Source organism: Triplophysa dalaica, chromosome 3 (genome assembly GCF_015846415.1).
Source record: "Triplophysa dalaica isolate WHDGS20190420 chromosome 3, ASM1584641v1, whole genome shotgun sequence".
NCBI classification, from domain to species: Eukaryota; Metazoa; Chordata; class Actinopteri; order Cypriniformes; family Nemacheilidae; genus Triplophysa; species Triplophysa dalaica.
Genome location: NC_079544.1, coordinates 2,513,647 through 2,533,589, shown reverse-complemented (window position 1 = coordinate 2,533,589; position 19,943 = coordinate 2,513,647). Strand labels below are relative to the sequence as shown.

The following is a 19,943-nucleotide window of genomic DNA, read 5'->3' as shown; positions in this document are numbered from 1 at the left end:
ATCGCGTTATATCACGTCACGAGAGGGAGGAGTTTGCCTCTACACCGAGTAGGTTGGTAGTCAGTTAGTTATTGTATTCTATTTACATTATTTACACAACACACACGTATTGTATATTTCTGCATGACTATTTATTAAACGCACTGTTGCTTAAATTATGTAACGTTATAATATCATGTTATTTAAATGTAGGCCTATATACATAAAACTAAAAACTTAAAAAAAAAAATAGTACTGTAACTTCAGAGTAAACAGACACAGAGATAGTGACTTCAATATCAATAAACTTTTAATAAATAGTTTCTCATTAGTTCCTAATATTTACAGCCCCCGTTCACATATACACTTTGAGCACATTTTAGGCACAAATTAATTGGCTTTTTCTGAGGCAAACACCAGATTTCATTGCAAATTAGTGGCTAGTGAAAGTCATTATGCAGGAGAAGCATCATCTGCTCCATACTAGGATATATTACAAAGAATTGAATTCAAGTTTGGTCATACAGATCAGTAGAGAGTGATGAAACTTCAACAGAAATGGTCCAAAATGTAAGTTAAACATATTACAATGACAAAGAAACCCGATTTGTCTTTAAAAAAGCATACAAATCCCAGAAAAAAATAAAATACACAAAGAACTAAAACGCACACAAACAGAAATAAAGTAAGAGGTATGGCACCTAAAACAAACAACCCAGATCTTGATTAAAAAACTCAAAGAATGCAGTCTGAATGCACTTAAGGTTTGCTGGAGGAAAATCAAACACTCCTGTTGAGATCTGATAAAAATATCTCTCGTACTAGAATGAAAACGCACCACAAGCAAAAAGCGAAATATGGGGGTCATAACGTACACGGAAAAAGCGCCGTTCTAATTGAAACATCACATTTAGAGTCTAGTATTATACCACAGAACCTTGTACATCCTACGATAGCAGCATGTGAGATATTACATCACTGGATCTAGTGACACTCGTCCAATCACATTTCAGCTATTCCACACGCATCAGTGCTCGCAGTAATATAAAAACCATGTATGATGAGCGAGAGCCCTGCTAGCCTGTTGTAACGTGGCAGTGGTGACTTTCACAGGGAGCTCTGGAAGTGAGGCGGACGACAAACAAGAACATCATATATGTGCAGGCTCACACGGGAGCTACGCGATTACTGACCCTTCTCAGAGCGTAGCCTTCATGTGGGATATAGCAATAAAAAGTCACTAAAGGCAACTTTTTCTCCATCTACGTTTGACACAAACCAAACGTAGGAGAGAAAGCATGAGCTAATTCGTGAGATGTAAAAGAAGAGAAACTGCTTGTTGAGGTTGCAATGATTCAGTGAAGTGATGACTCCGTTTGAGGCCCTCCACATCTGCACAACATCCAAGCTCTCTCTCTTTCTCTCTCTCTCTATCTCTTTTTCACTCCTGTTAAATACAAAACCCACAAAAACCAGTAAAAAGCAGCACATCAAAAGTAAGCCCCTGACATCTCACGACAGATACCTCCCTACAGTTACCAGGTTTCTTTGGATGAGGAACATTTGTGTCATTTACGTTGGAATTCTGAAAGAGAGAAGCGCAACAATAACAATCTATCAATAAAAACCAGGAAAACCTTCACACAAAGTCCTTGTCGGCATTTTCCTCACGTGTGCGAGGCAAAATGTCCGTAGCCTCACTTCCTGTCCCACGAGGCCAAGGGGCAGTTCCCTGTTGGCCATTTGCGCACGTATAATGTGCACCGGTTCCTCAAGTGCCCGCAGCAGAACCTTGACAGGCGTTCGTCAAGCTGCGGGGGACCAAGAGGGGCGCTGCTTTCATCTTCCTTAAGACTTTGGAAAAGGTGCACTGCTCGTCTGCGCCTGGGGACGTGGGTTGGTGAGTGTGAGGGGGTTTGGGGTGTGTCCCCGCCCCCCTCGTCGGTAGGGTTATACGCTGCTGTCCTCCAGGAGAGGCTCTTTGCCATCGCAGGGTCCGCCCTGTGAGCAGTGCGAGTGGCTCTGCGCGCCGTTGTTGTGCTTTTTGTAGCTGCCGCTACGCAGGTTGGGTCCGTTGTGCTCGGGAATGAAGAGGGCAACCAGCAGGGACAGCAGCACTGAGCATGCTCCGAACAGGAAGGGAGGACCAGGGATGATTGCACTCTGAAAACGCACATATAGACAGATTCATGATGTTTTATAAAACAGAGGCTCTGAATAAACCATACAGGTTGTAATCTCAGCCCTAATGCTGAGATTTGAAGCGTTACCTCATCTGTGGGGTTGGCCATGTTGGGTTTGGCACCCTTTTCCGCGTTCTCTGCTGGGTCCATTTCGTTGAGCTCCACATGAAACAGGTAGAAGACAAAGCCATAGAGTGCTGGACCAAGACCATTACACAAGCCTCTGATTCCTGTGATCATGCCCTGAACCACACCTGATACACAAAAAAACACTACTTAGGTACCTTTTTGAGCATACAAACCTTTTGCTTGACTTGAAATTATTCATCCAGGCAATCTAATTGCTTGATATAAATTCAATTGCTATTTCACAGTGCTTATGCTCTGTATTCAGCAAGAGTGATGGGCTTGTGATGGTAGTGTGTGTCTCACCCTGTTGGTCGGGGTCTGCGTTGCGGGACACTATGGCACTGATGGCTGGGAAGGTGATGCTGGACATGGCAGCTACTGCTCCAGCAGCCCACATCATCCTTAAAAAACAACAACAACCATCACACACATACACACACACCGCTGTTAATACATTACAAGTATATTTCAATGTCTTTATGGCTTTTAAATGTATGGATATGTTCTAGTACCCCTCATTTGTTTTTTTTTATAAAATTTATTTTTTATAATGTTTAGTAAGCCTGGTGAATAACAGGAACATAGATTTCAGAGGACTTGCAGCTTCCATGAACTGAAAGAATGAGTTTTGGGGCTTCAGAATGAATATGAAATATATAAACTATACAAACTACGGACGTTATGTTACCATATTAACCACAGAGGTGTTAACGTTTACATAATGGCGTGAAGAAAATGTTACATAAGCAGAATGTAATAGCTTACAAGTGTGCTAGACCCATTTAGGTTTTGGAAAAACAACTACATTGATCAAAGAAGCCTTTGCTGCCCTCTGGTGGCAATACACGGATGTTACTCACCAAGGCTGAGAGCCAAAGCCGTACCACGCCAACTGCAGGATCTGAAAGCCGAGGCCTAACAAGATAGTGTTCTTATTCCCTATGGAGCGCATCAGGATTCCCAGGACAACCGTCTGCACAGAGAGATGAAACATGAGTGTTTTCAAGTAAACTCTTCATCAGGATCGATCAGGATCTGTAGCTTTGGATAAAAGCGCCTATTAAATGACTAAATGTAAATGTGACAAAAGAGATATAAAACCAACCTGAGCCAAGATGGAAAGAATTCCCACCACTGCAATAAAGGCAGCAACCGTTTCTGGTGTGAAGCCAATGATCTGTGAGTTTACAAAACAAAAGATAAAAGCTGAAAGCTAAAACTGTGTCTGCCTGGGAAAACAAAACAAAGGCAGCACACATTTCTCCTCGCAGGCCAGATACAATAATGGTCAAATATTTTCCAAACATTTTTAAACTTTTTAGAAACAAACAGGGGGGTAGATCCATTCAGTTCACAATATGATACAATATACCATAAAGGGTTCACGTTAAAATAGTATCAGACTGTATGAACAACACAATCTCCCATAAACAAATGATTGACTTAAGGTTCTAATAAATCATGTATGCATGTTGCATAGCATTAGCCGCTCGTTTGTCTTTTACACGTCTGGCAGTAGAAATAAAATATTCAGTATAAATCTGATCCGTGGCAATGTGAGCGCAAAGTTGTCCATATACTTCGAAACACAGGCTGAAAGGCAATTCACAAAACTGCAGCCTCACCGTCTGATTTCACAGTGCTGTAATGGTTAAAGAAAATCACATGACCCATGTTTATTCCTAACCGTTTACTCAAAGGGTGAGGGAGCCTATTATACTCGGTGTCAAGCATGACTCACTTTTGAATGTTTGCTTAAGATTTCATGCTTTCATAAACATCCAAGTGTCAAAGTTTCATTCCATATGTAATAACTATCCGATTGTCCACAATGTGGATGTGCAGGTGTCAACTGTACCTGTCTGAGATACAGGAAGAAGCTGGAATATTGACCGGCCTCAGGGAGGTAGGACAGGAAGACTGTTATACAGATCAGGAGGACAGTAGAGTCCTGACCCACCTTCCTCAAAGACTGTGAAAGAAGAGTGAAAGAGTGATGCGTGTAAAATGGTAGAACGACATGGAGAGGAAACAAGAGTGTTTTGTTGATTTTCATTTCTGCTAAGCTCGAGTTCACACGGACAGTAATTTGCAGCAAGAAAGCTGTCAAAAATCACAAACGCTATTGCATCATGTGTGAACATCAGCAATGCAACTTAAGCAACGCTAACATTGAGCGTCATGTGCATTTTTATGCAATGATCAACTTTCCAACTTGAAACAAAACTGAAATGCACTTTTCTATCACATGATTAAGTTCCTCCACCTCCACATTTGACGGATGACACAGGTGCGTGCTCGCATCACGTGAGCGTGTTAGTATTGACATCATAGACTCACAGCGAACGGGTCGGCCTGCTCCCAGGATATGGGTGCACCCCAGGACGCTGGTCTCATCTTCTCAGGCAAGGACTCGGGAACGGCCACCAGGATGAAACAGATGTCCAGCAGTGCTATAGCCGTGGCGAGAATAACCACCAGAGTATCTCCATAAGCCACAGACAAGTACGCACCAATCGCAGGGCTCGTCACCAGGCTGGCTGCGAAAGTGGCCGACACCTACGGAAAAAGATTCGACAACATAAGTCATCTGTAGCAGTCTTGCGATTTATCTGCTGCATCTACAAAGGAAAACATTTTGTTGAAGCATTCGGCCCTGTTGATGATCAGTGTTAAATACTAAACCGCAGACAGGTGTCAAAACCAATTTCCACTGAGTTATTGCTCGAGCATGTACAGTTGCAGCATGCAACAGCTTAACATTCACAGGAAGTCATGAGTCATGCTCTTCTCACCAGGCCGTACGCTGTGCTCCTCTCATGCTCCTGGGTGATGTCAGCCACATATGCAAAAATCACTGAAAAGGTGACCGCAAAGACACCAGACATGGAGATCACTGCAAAATACCACCTGCAAAAAAACAAACAAACATATAAAGTAAGAACCTGCTGAAATAGCCAAGCATCTACAGACTTTAAAAAGCTTTCAGTCCGCAGGCAAACAAAATTCAAGTATGAATATAATTAGCCCTCAAGAACCTAAAAAAGATCTTTAACTTATGGCAGTTGAATATAATCGTTTTATGGTACATTGGAAAGCTTTTGTGAACAATAACTGCATCGATGTAAACAAATAACCAAGTATTAAAAAAGCAATTAAATATCATGCGCAACAGTTACATTTTTATTGTACATAAAGACTTCTTTTAATGTCTTACTATCCCAAATGAAAACGTTGATTTTGACATAAACTATATAAACACATCAACACATAGACTGTAATTTGTGTGGGCAGCGCTTGCGCATCTCTCTCTCTCTAACATAGGAATGAATAATGATGTATTTATATAATTTATTTATTTTATGCTGAAATCCTGTTAAAAGTTGTTTAAGATGTAAAGCTCTCAATCCACACATGTAAGACGCCACATTATGTTGGAGCGAACTACTCCGATTTAATGGGACATGCGCGCCTGGACTGCGGTTAACTTCCAGTCTGTGTGTGTTTATCAGTCAGACATGTGTCTAAAAATATTATTTTATTACTATATAAAGAGGCCGATGTATTATAGCCGATAAATCATTTCCTCTGGTTAAATTTATTCAGCTGCATGCTGCTCACAGTTAAAACAGTGCAGTTCCTGTCTTGATCATTCACTTACTGCTATTAGCAAAACATTTTTGATTTAGGTAAATTATGTAGATAGTATTTATAGATGTGTAAATTATAGGAACAAAAGCATATTGTTTGAATCAAACTGTTGTCTGAATGCTTTCTGTGTTGATACCTGTTAGACGTGTGGCTGTAAAAAACATTTTCTGGGTTGCTCTGGAAGAACATCTATCATTTGTTTATTAAATAAAAAATATACCAGAAAAGTTTGAAGGTTAAAGAAACGTTAACTAGTGTGAAGTAAACTTGGTACATGATTTTCAGGGTAAAACAATAGAACCTTGGATTCTGCAGTCAATGTTTTCAAATAAAAGCAGTTGTCCACTTTTTGCCTTTTGTTTCAGTCTTCATTAATATGTAGATACTGTATATCGGCCATGTATCGGTTATTGGCTTACAATGTTAAGGAATTATCGGTTATCAGCCAAAAGTTACATATCTGTGCATCCCTAATATAAATGTCAACTGGTTATATGATTGTCTGGATCTTCATTCATGTGGAGGACTCACCAAGGGCTGATCTTCATAAGAGGGATGGGAGCGCATGTGAAGAACACCGTGAGCAGCAGAAAAGACTTCCGGCCCCACACATCTGACAGAGCACCGATTAACGGAGCGCTCAGGAAAGACAGCAGACCCTGAAATCCCAATGAAGAGAGATGAGACAAAACCTCTTCAATGCCACCTTCACCATAAACAGCCTGCATACTAGAACAGACCTTTCTGAACCAGAATCTCATTGAGTTTATAAACATCACTAATCGAACACGCCTGTCTGTAAATATTCAAGTAATCCTGAAGGCCTTGATCAGCTGGTTTAGGTGTGTTTCATTACAGTTTGGTTTGCATCATGTTGAGTGTTTTCAGGAGATTGGAGAACTTTGCAATGGAGGTTGGTTACCTTTGCCTGACCTGGGGCCGACGTGACCCTGGGGGGTTCACTTGTTTATCGGTCATATACAGGCTTTAGTTCGAAAGATATCTCCCCTTTCAAGGTAAGAAGGGCACGTTCTGTTCGTGTTTCACTTTATCTAAGGGTTTGACCACGTGACCAGGATTTATTATGAATAAACAGCACCACCGTAAGAGCGGCGTACTACAATCAGGGCTATCGCGGCCCTCATTAGAGAGGAAGGAGGAGTATGGAGTAAAAGGCAGGAGGTGATCTCTTACCTTGACTCCATGAATGAGGCCGTTCATCAGGAATGTGTGCTTGGGGAATGTCTGACGTAAAACCTGAGACACAAACACAGATAAAATGAAGGGGTACGGTATAACCACACACTGGTTTATGATTATCTGGAGTCTATACATTTACTGCGTATGGCAAAGCACCCATATGTATCTATGCTATGTTCAGATAAATAATAAGTGTGATTTACAATAAAAAAAAATATTATTACAAAAACAACTGCTGATGGTTCGACTTCAGAACATTTCTCTTTGACTACAGTCAGATGCCATTACTCATATCGTGTAGTGATTGTTTATCAGTTCAGTCTGGGAATAAGAATAAGGTTCACACAGGTGCACGTCTCTAGCTGGAGCAATGACTCTCACTGACCGGTTAATCATTAAATTCCATGTATACAATGAAGGCAATGGTTTACACAATTATAGGACTGAACAAAAAACAGCTTTGAGTTGGTACACAGTTGAATAGACTTGTTTTTAAGGTCAAAGACTTTGTTTAAATGGGCAACAAAATCCGTTTATGGAAGTCGCATCGCTCGACGGACATGTTTGCAACGCCTCCGGGCAGCTATTTACGTCATAGCAGGTCCACAGTCCTGTCTACTTGAATATGGGAAGGTAGATACGTCTAAGATCGCTGGCAAAGACCACAATTAAACAGCATATTTCCGATCAACAATTAAACATGTCATGAACCGTATCATAACTTTGGTGCGGGAAGCTTAAATTGCGCTAAAAATCAAATTTTTCGAAGTCGCCTCATCTAATGCGCCTGCGCACAGGTTGGGAAGCGCCTCACAGAAGCCCCGCCCCAGAGAATCCTCAATCTTTAATGATTGACTATTGGCTTGTTTAACTGAAAGGCGGGACTTCCTTCGTTAGAGCGGCCATACTGCGTTTTGCTCTTCTCTCCATTCATTGTAACAGAAGTGGCGCATCTTGTTCATAATAATCTATTTGACAAAATTCAGATTTTTGACATTTCCAGTTTGAACTGTCTGAATCTAAACATAGAAATAAACAAGTCATTTTAGGTTTTTTAGCCAAGTGCATACTGAATTTTCCGGCATCGGTTTTGGCCCAAATTTTTTATTTCAGCCGATCACTAAAACAAACCGATTTTTTGTCCTTTATTCCACAGTACTGATCTAACAGAGCATCATGAGACCAAATTCTCACTCACAAATAAAGAAAGCTAGTGCTGGGAACACATTAGGTTATTAACGCCTCTATATAGGCCAAGATAACAAAGAGCAGTTCTATTCAGTGTGTGAAAATAAAACCTGACACTATTATTATTATTACACTGCAATCTCTCACTGTGATCACCATGGAAATATAAACACCCCATGATGCTCTTGTGACAAAACGGTTTAACTGAAATAAACAAAAAGAGGAACCTAGAACTGAGCATTACATTCAACGGTCACAAAGAAGTGTTATAAAGAATTCATTAGTGATTGTGAATTATTTGAATAACTGATCCAATTTACACTACATGTGACAACATGAGAGGATAAATAGATCCGAAGAGATGTACAATGGTAAAGCTCAGGCTACTTTATCCACCTTAAATCTCAGACTGAATGTTATAAACAGATGAAGTCTGTTGGGAGATGAGGGAGGTGTGTGAACGCACATCACACCTGCTGTGATAATCTGATACTGTATTCAGATATCAGGCCATTGTGTAGAAGACTGAGCTTTAGTTAACACTCGACGGTTAGGAGCATTTGTTAGGCATGTTAGCACTTTAGTAATAATATAAAACCTGAAACACAAGGTCACTTTCTATCTCCCATGCGCTCACTACATCCATATTTTTCAAATGAGATGGGTAATGCACCAAATGATGCACATAACAATATTGGAATGGGCTTAAAAAAAAGAAATTGGAGGAATTATATATAATGGCCATGACGTTATTTTAAGACCTTTCCCTACAAAAATCTCATCTCATTTAATACAGTCAAGTAAATAACACTATAAGGGTCATTGGAAACAACCCACCAAAAACTGAAAACCAGTGAACTGACCGCTGTTGCATACATTAAATGCACATTCATAAAAGAACACGACACGGCTCCGAGGGACGGCTGACCAGAAGGGAAAGCCAAACCCAACGTCTGCCACACTGCTTTCAACTCATGCATTATTCAACGCAAGGAAACTGCGATGCCACTTTGCATGCAGTGTAAATCTCAGGGAGATGCTGGTTGGTCTCAGAGCCACAGCTGACTTTGTTGTGACAGGTTTTTTGGAATAGCATCCTGTGACTGGGACAGAAAAGGGTTTCAACAATGCTGATGGCTAGAAAACAACAGACCAAGCTAGAAAATAAAGCAAAGGCTTCATTTGCACTCATGTGGTCTGGCAAACCCTCCATTTAACCTTTCGAATAAAATAGCGGTTATTAGCAAGACACAATGTGATGTTGTGTTTATTTAACAATCCGTTATCCATCATCAAAGCCTTCACTGACACAATTCACCACTCATCAGCTAAGACCGAGTGCGTCATCCTGCTCCTTCCACTTGATCAGGATTCATTTATTCGTGCATTCGCACAGTCCGCTTGAGTCCGAGCGATGGGAAATGTCACTCCTTGTTATGGACACAAAAGGAGCGGAGACAGAGGGCGGCCGGATGAACGCGTACATTCACGTCTGAGGCTTTCCATCATTTGTTTGGATGTGTTAATGTGAAAGAGGGTGGGGGTGTAAAACTGGTTTACCGTAAGCATCGGGGTGGTGAGCAGTCCCCAGGCGAAGAACTCCAGGAAGATAACCACCACTGCATGGTAAACACTGGGGTCGCCAATCCCCTGTGGCTGAAAGAGGAGCATTTACATTACCAACAAGGCTATTACAAACATAACCGTTTACAGGAAGTGTCAACGTGAACAAAGAAATGCATATGGTGTAAGATCATACAAATGGACCCACATTGCAGCCGATAAGGCAGAGCAAACATCAATATTCAAACCAACCATACACTTTAATAATATATGCATTAGATAAACAATATCATACAGGGCACAAAGTACCTCTATGCATCTCACAGGCTTAAGCACTCCATATTGCATCTGTTAAACCACATAAGCTTTGAATGCTGGGTAAAAAGATTGTTGTGTATCACTCTGTGTGGGATTAAGTTGGCGCTCTGAACCCTGAATGCAAGTTATTGTGTTTAATAGGCAACAGACTTAGTGACGAATAGAGAAAGAGCGGTGGCCTGTGTCTAGTGGTTAACTGTGCAGTTTTGTAAGCGATGAACAAACACACCACAGAGAGAAGGGCAGGTTAAACAAACCCCGAGAGAACATAGAAGTTTAAATATAGGAGTCCCACAGATACCACACCCTTAAAGGGATCGTTCACACAAAAATACAAATCCTATCTTCATTTATTCATTCTCATGTCAGTAAAAACCTATATATGACTTAGGGCTGGGACGATATATTGTGCAATTCTTATGCTCAGTTTCTCAATGAATTACGTTTAAATGCCGACGTTTAAACGACTCAGTGATTACAGATCGAGCAGTATTTTCTACTGATCACTGTTCACGAAAGAACTGTGCGTGAACACAGAATCGAAGCCTTTGCGATTTCCAAATCGCCCTAGACAGGTATAAGTGTGAATCGCGATTTATCAAGTAGAACACAAAACAAATATATTTGTACAATGAAAGGGGTCCGCTGTTGTTTAGTTACCAACGTTGTTTAAAATATCTCCTTTTGATTTCCTCAGAAGAAAGTCATACAGACGATGGTGCAAAGACGGAATTTTAATTTTTGGATGAACTATCACTTTAACACAATTCAACTTCTCTTTTCTTCTCTTTGGTAAGGCGGGATGTGCAATACTGAAACTATTGAGGAGCTGCTGTTGATCAAGGAGCTGTACGCCATCGTTTCATACAGAATCAGAAAACTGTCAAGTCTTTTAGCTCACTTTTGGGATTCTTGAGCTTATCACATATAATACAAGTCAATGATACCTTCTGGTTAAATTCTTTCAAACATTTATGTCAGTTAACCCATAATGTTGAAAACACAAGTGTTGTGCTCACATTAGAAATGACAGGTAATGTTAAAATGTGTACTTTTAGAGCAAGCAGCTTTGCAAAACATGTCATTTGGACTGCCGTGCGTTATTTTCCACTCGTGTCAAGTATAGAAAATAGGACAATAAATCATCAAAATACCACGAATAACCTCATTGATGTCTATGACTGGGGTGTTAAAGTGCATACATTTAAATGCTTGTTTGTGGTTAGTGACAGCAAAAATGTAGAAAAAAATACTATGAAGTTGCTATTTTTTATTTAAAAGAAAATTATATCATAAATTGTTTTTTCCTTCCATAGATTTCCTTCCTGTAGATCTGTCCATGTGAACACACACCCTATTAACGTTTCACGAAGTTTAAGTTGACAACCCCTCACCATCTGTTTTAAATCATTTAGTACATAGTACACAACTAAATCTACAAGACAGGACTAAAAGTCAACACTAAAGACTTAAGTTAGAGTCTCGCTGTTATTTCTACTGTCCAAGAGGACACATGTCAAAAACACATGTCTGGATAAGACAAACACTTATATAAACATATGGTACTCGTGATACCATATAAGTTAGTCTGTTTCAAAAGGCCAACTGTTTATTTTACTGATCTTGCATTTCCAAGCATTAAGGTTTCTTCCAAACTATAAATAAGGACGCAAAACATGATCGATCCGCTTGGGTTTCTAGCCAGCTGGCTTGTCATCACTGTTGTCTAATGCAACTGTTGCCTTTCCTAAATCACAGATCCAAGTCCGAAAGTCTCTCTAAAGAGTCAAGATGACGCAAATATACAATTATCTGAAGCTGTCTGACAAGTTGGCAACAGAATCGAACAGATTTCAGACTTGTTAAAGCTCAACGTTTAACAACAACACAGTTGTAGCTTGCTAGTCCATGCTAGCATATGGCTAACAGTGACAGAGAAAGGCTTTACTCACAGTGCCTCCATCTTTTATGATGATTTTCTTAGCCAGAAGAATGCTGCGGTTCAGCCGCTTTTTCTTCTTTTTCTCTCCAGTCATAGTTAACTTATGTCCATTCTTGTTCGTGGGAGATGGACCCGCGAGGTGTGGCTAAATGTTACACTTTAACGTTAGCATCCGCGCTAAGCTACACGACTGCCACTTCCTGTCCTGTCCTCACTCCTCTTCGACAGACCCCGCCCACCTTGCACACAACAGGCGATTGATTTGTCTATGTCACGAGGGAGCGGCCCGCCTCGTGATTTGATTGGCTGATTGCGGCATCCGTAAGAATGCTCATTACCATAATAGGGTACACAAACATATAAGGAATCCCCTCAAACTGCTGACGGGTGTTGTGTTTTTGTTGTTGTCCAAGAGAAGACTGTTTAATAGATGTTAAAAGACGAATAAATGAACACGATCAAATGAACGACAGGAATTCACAAACACATTTTGAGGAGGTTTATATTGGACGTTTTATATATGTGACAACAGCAAAAAATAAACATTTATGATTTTAAGGGATAATAAAACATGTTTTGCAGTGAAGATGTACAGAGAAGACAAAATTGTATGTTAACAGTTTGTAGTATTACAACGCCAGGTAATTTTAAAACACCTGACGTAGCCAACTCTGGCCATAAACTGGCTTTATGGTGTCAATCATTTTTATGACACCAACATGCATCTCTTGAAAATTATAAAGTTGACCTTGTATATAGAGCTTGGCATTGTGTTATCTTAAACGCTTGATAAGATAAAACTTAATGGACACTGATACAAATAATCCTAGAAAACAAGAACTGTATTTAAGGAAATGGTGTACACATGTGTAAGAAGGACGTGACATATGGCAGCAGCTTCACAGTATACTTAAAAAAACCATGCAATTACATACATTATAGCCTCCTATTCCTTTAAAAAAATCTTCAGTAGAATATAGACATTGATATTTACACATTATATAGGGGATAAAGACATCTTTTTTTAACATTGCATTTACTATACAGGAATTTCACAAAAAACAATATGAAGGTAATGATGCCTGTGATAGTAAGCTTATGCATGCGTGTACGATTTCTCAATTAATAAAGGGTTACGTTTATTTTTTAATGCTGCATGAGATACTATTACAGGTCTAAAGCATTGCATATTGGCTTTAAAAAGTTGCACCAGACAGAGACAAACGCATGCAAGTAAACGCCCTCCTCCAAATGTTGTCATGGTTAGACAAATATTTTAAATAATCCTAACACAACATAATACGCAACACAAGTAAAAAATTGGCTTTAATGTTATTTTACAAAAGTATTTTTATAAACAGAAAAGGAAAACAGCAGATCTTAGACATAACCGATTTAATCCATCATTTGATTTATTACTCAAAACAAACTGAGTGTTGATATGATCCAAAAGGGATAATTCCCCTTGAACGGCAACAGAAGAGACAATTGTGGAATGTGTTCCTTCTGGTGTTTCTCAAGCGTCCTCCTCATCTATAAAAGGAATGTCAAGGTCAGACAACCGTCTTTTGCCCTGACTGCTTGGAGAGGAGGAGGAGGCGAGGGATTTTGGGATGACACACATGGACTGGACTCCGTCTCGACGCGATGCAGACTGGTTTTGGTTCCGGTTCCCAGTGGGTTTTCTATTTTCTGTTTCGGGATGACGTCTTGGATCGGGAGGTTGAGGGGGTTCTTCTGACCTGGAGGTCTTCAAAGCAGTGCTCACTGAAACAGATGCACTGGATTAGCCGTTGAAACAAGACATAAGAAATAAAGATCAAAATATAGTTCTGGCAAGGTCACGTTCCTCAAAAATGATTGACAACTAGCATTTAGTTAAGATTGGCGGTATGGTTCTGTTCTGGGCAAAAAAAAGTGTAGCGACAACCACCCTAAGGGCCGATTCACATTTTGCATCTAAAACTTTGCGGAAAACACGAGCCGCGCTCTTTCTCTCTTCAAATGACCGGCGGTGCACGCGTGACACTCCGAAAAGTTTAACTATTCCATCTCGATGCACCTCCAGCGCACCTAAAAAAATGCGAAAAACATGCAAAATGTGAATTGGGCCTTAGAACAAAACAACACAAGTCATTAGTTCTTAATGACATTTAAGCGTAAAAAGAAATAACAAAAGTTGAATCCTGATTGAAAATGTGAAGTGGAGCTGGGGATGGAGGAGGGTAATTTGCTCCTGAGCAAAGCGATTAGCTCCTGTTAGAGAAATTAATTTTAAACGGAAGCTGTGTATCCTATTTCCATAGCATCCTATTTCTGTAGGTAGATGAGGATCAGCTAGCTTGGCTCAAGTGACCTACCAGAACTGACACAATACGCTTGATTAATATTCAAAAATTGAATATAAAAGCAGCACAGCAAGCCTATGGGTAGAGAGATGGCAACTATCTCTAGCTCACCACAAGACCAGTAACTCCAAGCCTTCTGATGCACAGCATGCAAGACCTGCATGTTCTCAGTACTGACCTTCAGAGTCCAAACTCGCATTTTCCGGGAAAAGACTCTCCGCACTGTCGAACAACTCCGAGTCGAAGTTTTCGACATCAGAGCTCTCCTGGATGAGCTCAGGTAGTCTAATGGCCAAAATATTCCTGAACAGCAAACAGTATGAGATTTAAACTGAACAACGTGGTCACCACTTAGCAATTTTAACACACACAACTTATATTATATATAATGCTAGCAATGGAGAGACGAATAATATGCCTTTGTCAACTCACTTGTCCTCCTTAATAGACCTGATCCGCTCGAGCAGGAACAGCTCATCCCTGTCTGTTGGAGAGCCACCTGAATTTGATTTGGGTCCCTCAAACACCTGTTTAAAATCGGAATCATGTATAATGAGAGGCAACATAATGGCACACACTTTTTTTGAGCATTTTAGATAGCCAAAACACTTATCGACCAAAAAGCTTCCATAATCTGTTTCCTAACGGTTTCTCGTTTGATACAAGTACAGTTTATTGCAATTCCAGATTCTCTCACCGTGTTCTGTCTCTTGAGCTTGAGCTGTTTGATGGCCATCGCTTCTGCATTTTCCAACTGTTGAATTTCTTCCATCTTCAGGTCATAGCGCCTTGTTTGCTCTTTAATCAGAATCTCCACACAGCTGCACACACAAACATTGGCAATGAGCTCCATTTGAACTTTAATGCTGTATTTACATCAAACGCGAACAATCGCGTTCCACGCTCTATATAACTTGCAGGAAAATTTCTTTATTTTCATGTGAGTGACGCACAATCTGATCTGACAGATATTTTCAACCTTCGCGGAAGACGAGATTGACGAGCGTTTGCGGCAATCGTGCCACCTGATTCGCGCCATCCGCACCGCCTGCCACGAGTTCACATCTATTCGCGCCTTTGTATTGACTTTGTCTGCAATTCACTTGCGCAAACTGCTTAATTCGCATAATGCTGGGTTTACACCAAACACGAACAATCGCGTTCCACGCTCTTTTTTACTTGCTGGAAAATTTCGTTATTTTCATGTGAGTGACGCAATCTGACAGATATTTTCAACCTTCGCGGAAGACTAGATAGCGCGTTTGCAGCAATCGCACCACCAGATTCGCAGCACCTGCCTTGATTTCACGTCTATACGTGTCTTATATTGACTTTGTATGTAATTTAAATGTGCAAAACTCTTCATTCGCGTTTGGTGTGAACCCAGTGTAACGCAGCGGCCACAATGTTCTTTTTTTACATACTTGTGAAATAAAAGTCATCTCTATACTCATCTTTACTGGAAATCACCATAAGAACTGTTTAACAAACTAGTCCTAAATTAGGATACAAAGAAAGCAATGATTCTCACAGGGTGGTCTTGCTGATATCTTTCATGCTGAGGAGTGGATCAATAGAATCAGGGCAGCGTAAAATGCAGGGCGCAAACACAATAGCCAGGGCGCTAGCTGACATCAGATTGTGGGCTCCCTCTTTCGCCACTCTAAAAAGAAAAAAAAGTTGGTGAGGCAATCGATGCAAGATGTATATTCAGACAGTAAGTCATACCCAGTTGCTTCTTTTGTGTTCCTTACCTCACAAGATGAAAAATAAGCCTTTCAAGAGTAGAGAAGTTTGAGGGAGGTAGCTCGTCTAGCTGATTGTAGATGGCACGTAATCGCTCTGATGGTTCTGGCAAATCTGGAGGAAGGAGAAACGTATTTGTAACATATGCAGCATTAATGAATAGCATTAAAGCTGTGTGTAATTTGTGTTAATGTATTTTTTATGTATTGAAAAAGGTTGGGTATATGAAGAGCTTTAGGGTTTATGGCACAACAACAAAAATTCCAAAATGGATTTAAGTGTATTGCATGAAAAGTGCACATGACCATTAACTCACCAGCAGCATACAGGAAGTCACTGTAGAGTCCGTATGTCATGAGCGGGTCAGGTAGTTCCCGTAACCACTGCTTGACCAAACCGGTGATGATGTGGATGGGGTAGTTTTCAAGGGAGACAGCCTGAGGATCTGAAGTAAACAACAACAAAAATCAACTTCAAAGAGGACAGGCCCGTGAACTTGAAGTTCTGATAGTTTTAAGTGAAATGGGATTTTGAAGGAGAAAAATAGTGGGCATGACTTTCGACTTTCTCTGCGATTTGATTGGATGTTTAAAAACAGCTGTTGAATTTTGAACTGGAACTGGCAGCAGAATGACAGCTGAAGGGGAGGAGTTAACAGATGCTCCGCCCAAGCCGTCTAACATACGTGATTTGAGATCATCTAGTCATTTGGCAGACGCTTTTATCCAAAGCGACTTACAGTGCACTTATTACAGGGACAATCCCCCAGGAGCAACGTGGAGTAAAGTGTCTTGCTCAAGGACACACTGGTGGTGGCTGCTGGGATCGAACCAGCAACCTTTGATTTACCAGTTCAGTGGTTTAACCCACTAGACCACCATCTCCAGGTGATGGATAGTCATTACAGGAAGGAAGCGCATGTTCAGATTTTAACTGAAGTTTATAAGGGCACATGAATTTAAAAAGAAAATGACCCTCATTGATAAACTATTTAACTGAACCTCGCATATTTCATGAAAAAATAGGCATTGTAATTTTTATTTCACTGGGACTTTAAATAATTAGAATTACCAGTAAATGTACACCGAAGTAAAATATACATAATAGTATTAATGCATGATTATACATTAAAGAGATAATAAAAGATAGCAAACATGTTTCAAAAGCAGAGGTGGATGGTACGTCAGAATTTATACTCTCAAGTACATTTCCAAGTATTTATAAGTTCTCATGGACGTTTTTACTCTGGAAAAATTTGTAACCAAATTTCATACATACGTGATGATTTTTTACCTTAATTATTTCTGTACATAAAAAATCTAGTACTTTAAGTATTTTTAATAGAAATGTACAAAGAAAGAAAATGCTAGATTATAATGTAAATAAGTTTAACGGGGGAAAACATTTCATAAAGTGTATTTATATAATGTGGTGGAGCATGAAGTCTGATATACAGCTGCGGAAAAAATGAAGAGACCAAATGTTCATTCAGCATTCAGCATCAGCACTTCCAGTCCAGTGTCAAGATGACAAGAAAACTGATCAAAAATCAAGGTTATCCAAAAAATTATTGTGAACTTTTCCTAAATACATTTACAAATATTACTGCTGTATTGCTTAAAAGTGAAAATAAACTATTAAAGGTCTAAAAAAATACAGAGCATCTTGTCTCTCGTTTTCATTTTCAGAAAGTAAATGCAAATAGAAACAATATTTCTATCTGAAATATTGTTAGACGTTCACAGAAGGAAACGACAATAATCATTTTACCTAAACACAAACACATACGTAGCTGTAAACATTTAATTTTAAAATGTCTATGAAATGGTCTCTTATTTTTCTACCACCTGTCAATCAACCACTGTGCTGTTACATCATATTCTAATATCTGATCATGAAGAGCTACCTTTTTCCAGTATCTTGTGAAGCTCTTTGACTCGGCAGGCTGAGCCTGACTTGCGGTAGATGCCCTCTGTGTACAGTCCGTTCATTTCGACGTGCACCAGCATCTTTTCTATGACATACGGCACAGAGTTGGCAGTGTCGACCAGGCTGCATAAAGCCACACCAAAGTGAAGAGTACTCTGGTCACCCTCTCTCTGAAGAACAAAAGCATACATTAAATATGAACCGTGTCTGTTAGCTGACATCAATGTGCAACACTATTACTTTAAAGAACTCAGATGTAAGAACTAATTCTGGAGTTCAAAACCTGATCAGGTTTGGGACGGTTTCTTTTGGCACAACGAGCCAATAACGGACCGGATCTGTTTTTGTCATATGAACCAGCACTGGGCCAGCTCCGGGCCAGCTCTGTACCACATTTGGACCGAAACAGTGTAGAAAAACCAGAGCTGTTCTAGAGTTGGCCCGGGGCTGGCCAGATGAAGAAAACGGATCCGTGCTGCTATTGCTCCATTATGCCAGAAGACACCGGCCCAGATGATTCTTACTATCTGAGGAATGACTTTCTTCTGCAGAACACAAAACAAGATATCCTGAAGGATGTATGTAACCAAACAACATTGACCCCCCCCCATTGACTTCCATAGGAAGACACAAAACCACTGAGACATTTCATGTACATGTTTTTTATTCGATTTTTTTCATTTATGGACCGACTGTAGAAGGTTTCAAAGTAAACGTGATATGGAAATAAGGAACACCACTAGGTACATCAGTACTGTATAGCAGCAGTACTCACCTTCTTGCCACAGATAGTTGTGCAACGTGTTGTTATCTTGATAATACACTTCCTGTGACACACCATTTTACAAACTGAAACAGAAAAAACAGCTTTAAGTATGACTGAATCCTCCGCACCATGCACCGAACGTTTGATCGGTTGATGCTTACAGCTGCACATGAAGCCCTTTTCCATGGCCCATATGTATGAGCTGCACTGGTCACATGACTGCATGATGGTCACCTGGTATGTGCTAAGTGCGTGATTTAAAGGGCTGTCGGGCTTAGAGATAGACAAAGCAAAAGAACAATTGAAGTTGCAACAAATATATATCATAAATGTATGCAATGTTATTCAAACAACTTACATATTTTGCACCGCCTTTAATAGATTTTCTTCTGTTTCTTTCCTTAATCTGAAATAAAAGTTTAAATTTAATTAATGTCAAACAAAACCCATTGTGTGGAATCGTAAGGAATGTATTTTGTTACACTGTACTTGTTATATGTGTAATGACAATAAATTGAATCCAATTTTGTTACTTCTATTAAACAGAACTGGGACTAATAGAAAAATGTGGCTATCGTATAAACAAATGGGTACAGGGCTAGGGGATGTGTCAAATTCTATAAATGTTGACTCTTTAATGATGGACATTCATATGGGCTTGAAGATTACTTGCTTTACATCTCAAGAATTAGATTTTGCTGAGATTCTGTAGAGACCTCAAGAGCTTGAGAAGTTACCTTAAGAGTGTCAGGGGCCTCTAAACGTTTGAGCTCCCCCCTTATAAAGCCATCCAGCATTGACTGGAAAAGATTCACCACCAGAGGCACCTCAGACGCCTTTTTCATCCCAGCCAGATAGGACACCTTCATCTGGTAGCCTGACATCAGCGTCTTATAACCAATACTGGGATTCTTTTGGACACAACAAGCGCACAGTTGTTTGATATCAAAATGTGATACTAGTAAATCAAAGCCCAGATCTTGTAAAACCAGATCTGGCAC

At 40.0% G+C, this 19,943-nt stretch overlaps 2 protein-coding genes across 3 annotated transcripts in view; both read right to left on the bottom strand.

Annotated features, from left to right (window-relative positions):
- Positions 1-271: 271 nt before the first annotated feature.
- Positions 272-12,373, bottom strand: mfsd14a2 (major facilitator superfamily domain containing 14A2). 2 transcript variants are annotated; one of them, XM_056743904.1, is made up of 12 exons: positions 12,164-12,373; positions 9,891-9,986; positions 7,137-7,199; positions 6,474-6,601; positions 5,087-5,201; positions 4,632-4,850; positions 4,150-4,263; positions 3,397-3,468; positions 3,152-3,264; positions 2,595-2,692; positions 2,250-2,416; positions 272-2,142 (listed from the first exon to the last, which is right to left on the bottom strand). In XM_056743904.1, the coding sequence occupies exons 1-12, from the start codon at positions 12,245-12,247 to the stop codon at positions 1,930-1,932; spliced, it is 1,482 nt and encodes a 493-aa protein (XP_056599882.1). In that variant the 5' UTR covers positions 12,248-12,373; the 3' UTR covers positions 272-1,929. The 2 variants fall into 2 exon arrangements, with proteins under 2 accessions (XP_056599882.1, XP_056599883.1); XM_056743905.1 differs by having other exon boundaries at positions 9,891-9,980.
- Positions 12,374-12,637: 264 nt separating this feature from the next.
- myo9b (myosin IXb) overlaps positions 12,638-19,943 on the bottom strand; it is a 31,535-nt gene continuing 24,229 nt past the window's right edge. The window contains exons 31-42 of the mRNA XM_056743855.1: positions 19,680-19,853; positions 19,301-19,348; positions 19,104-19,215; positions 18,952-19,025; positions 18,154-18,346; positions 16,564-16,692; positions 16,256-16,361; positions 16,033-16,164; positions 15,199-15,322; positions 14,934-15,028; positions 14,680-14,804; positions 12,638-13,920 (exon numbers count right to left, since the gene is read on the bottom strand). Coding sequence (XP_056599833.1) covers positions 13,670-13,920; positions 14,680-14,804; positions 14,934-15,028; positions 15,199-15,322; positions 16,033-16,164; positions 16,256-16,361; positions 16,564-16,692; positions 18,154-18,346; positions 18,952-19,025; positions 19,104-19,215; positions 19,301-19,348; positions 19,680-19,853 — 1,563 coding nt within the window. The 3' untranslated portion in view covers positions 12,638-13,669. The remainder of the gene's footprint in view (positions 13,921-14,679; positions 14,805-14,933; positions 15,029-15,198; positions 15,323-16,032; positions 16,165-16,255; positions 16,362-16,563; positions 16,693-18,153; positions 18,347-18,951; positions 19,026-19,103; positions 19,216-19,300; positions 19,349-19,679; positions 19,854-19,943) is intronic.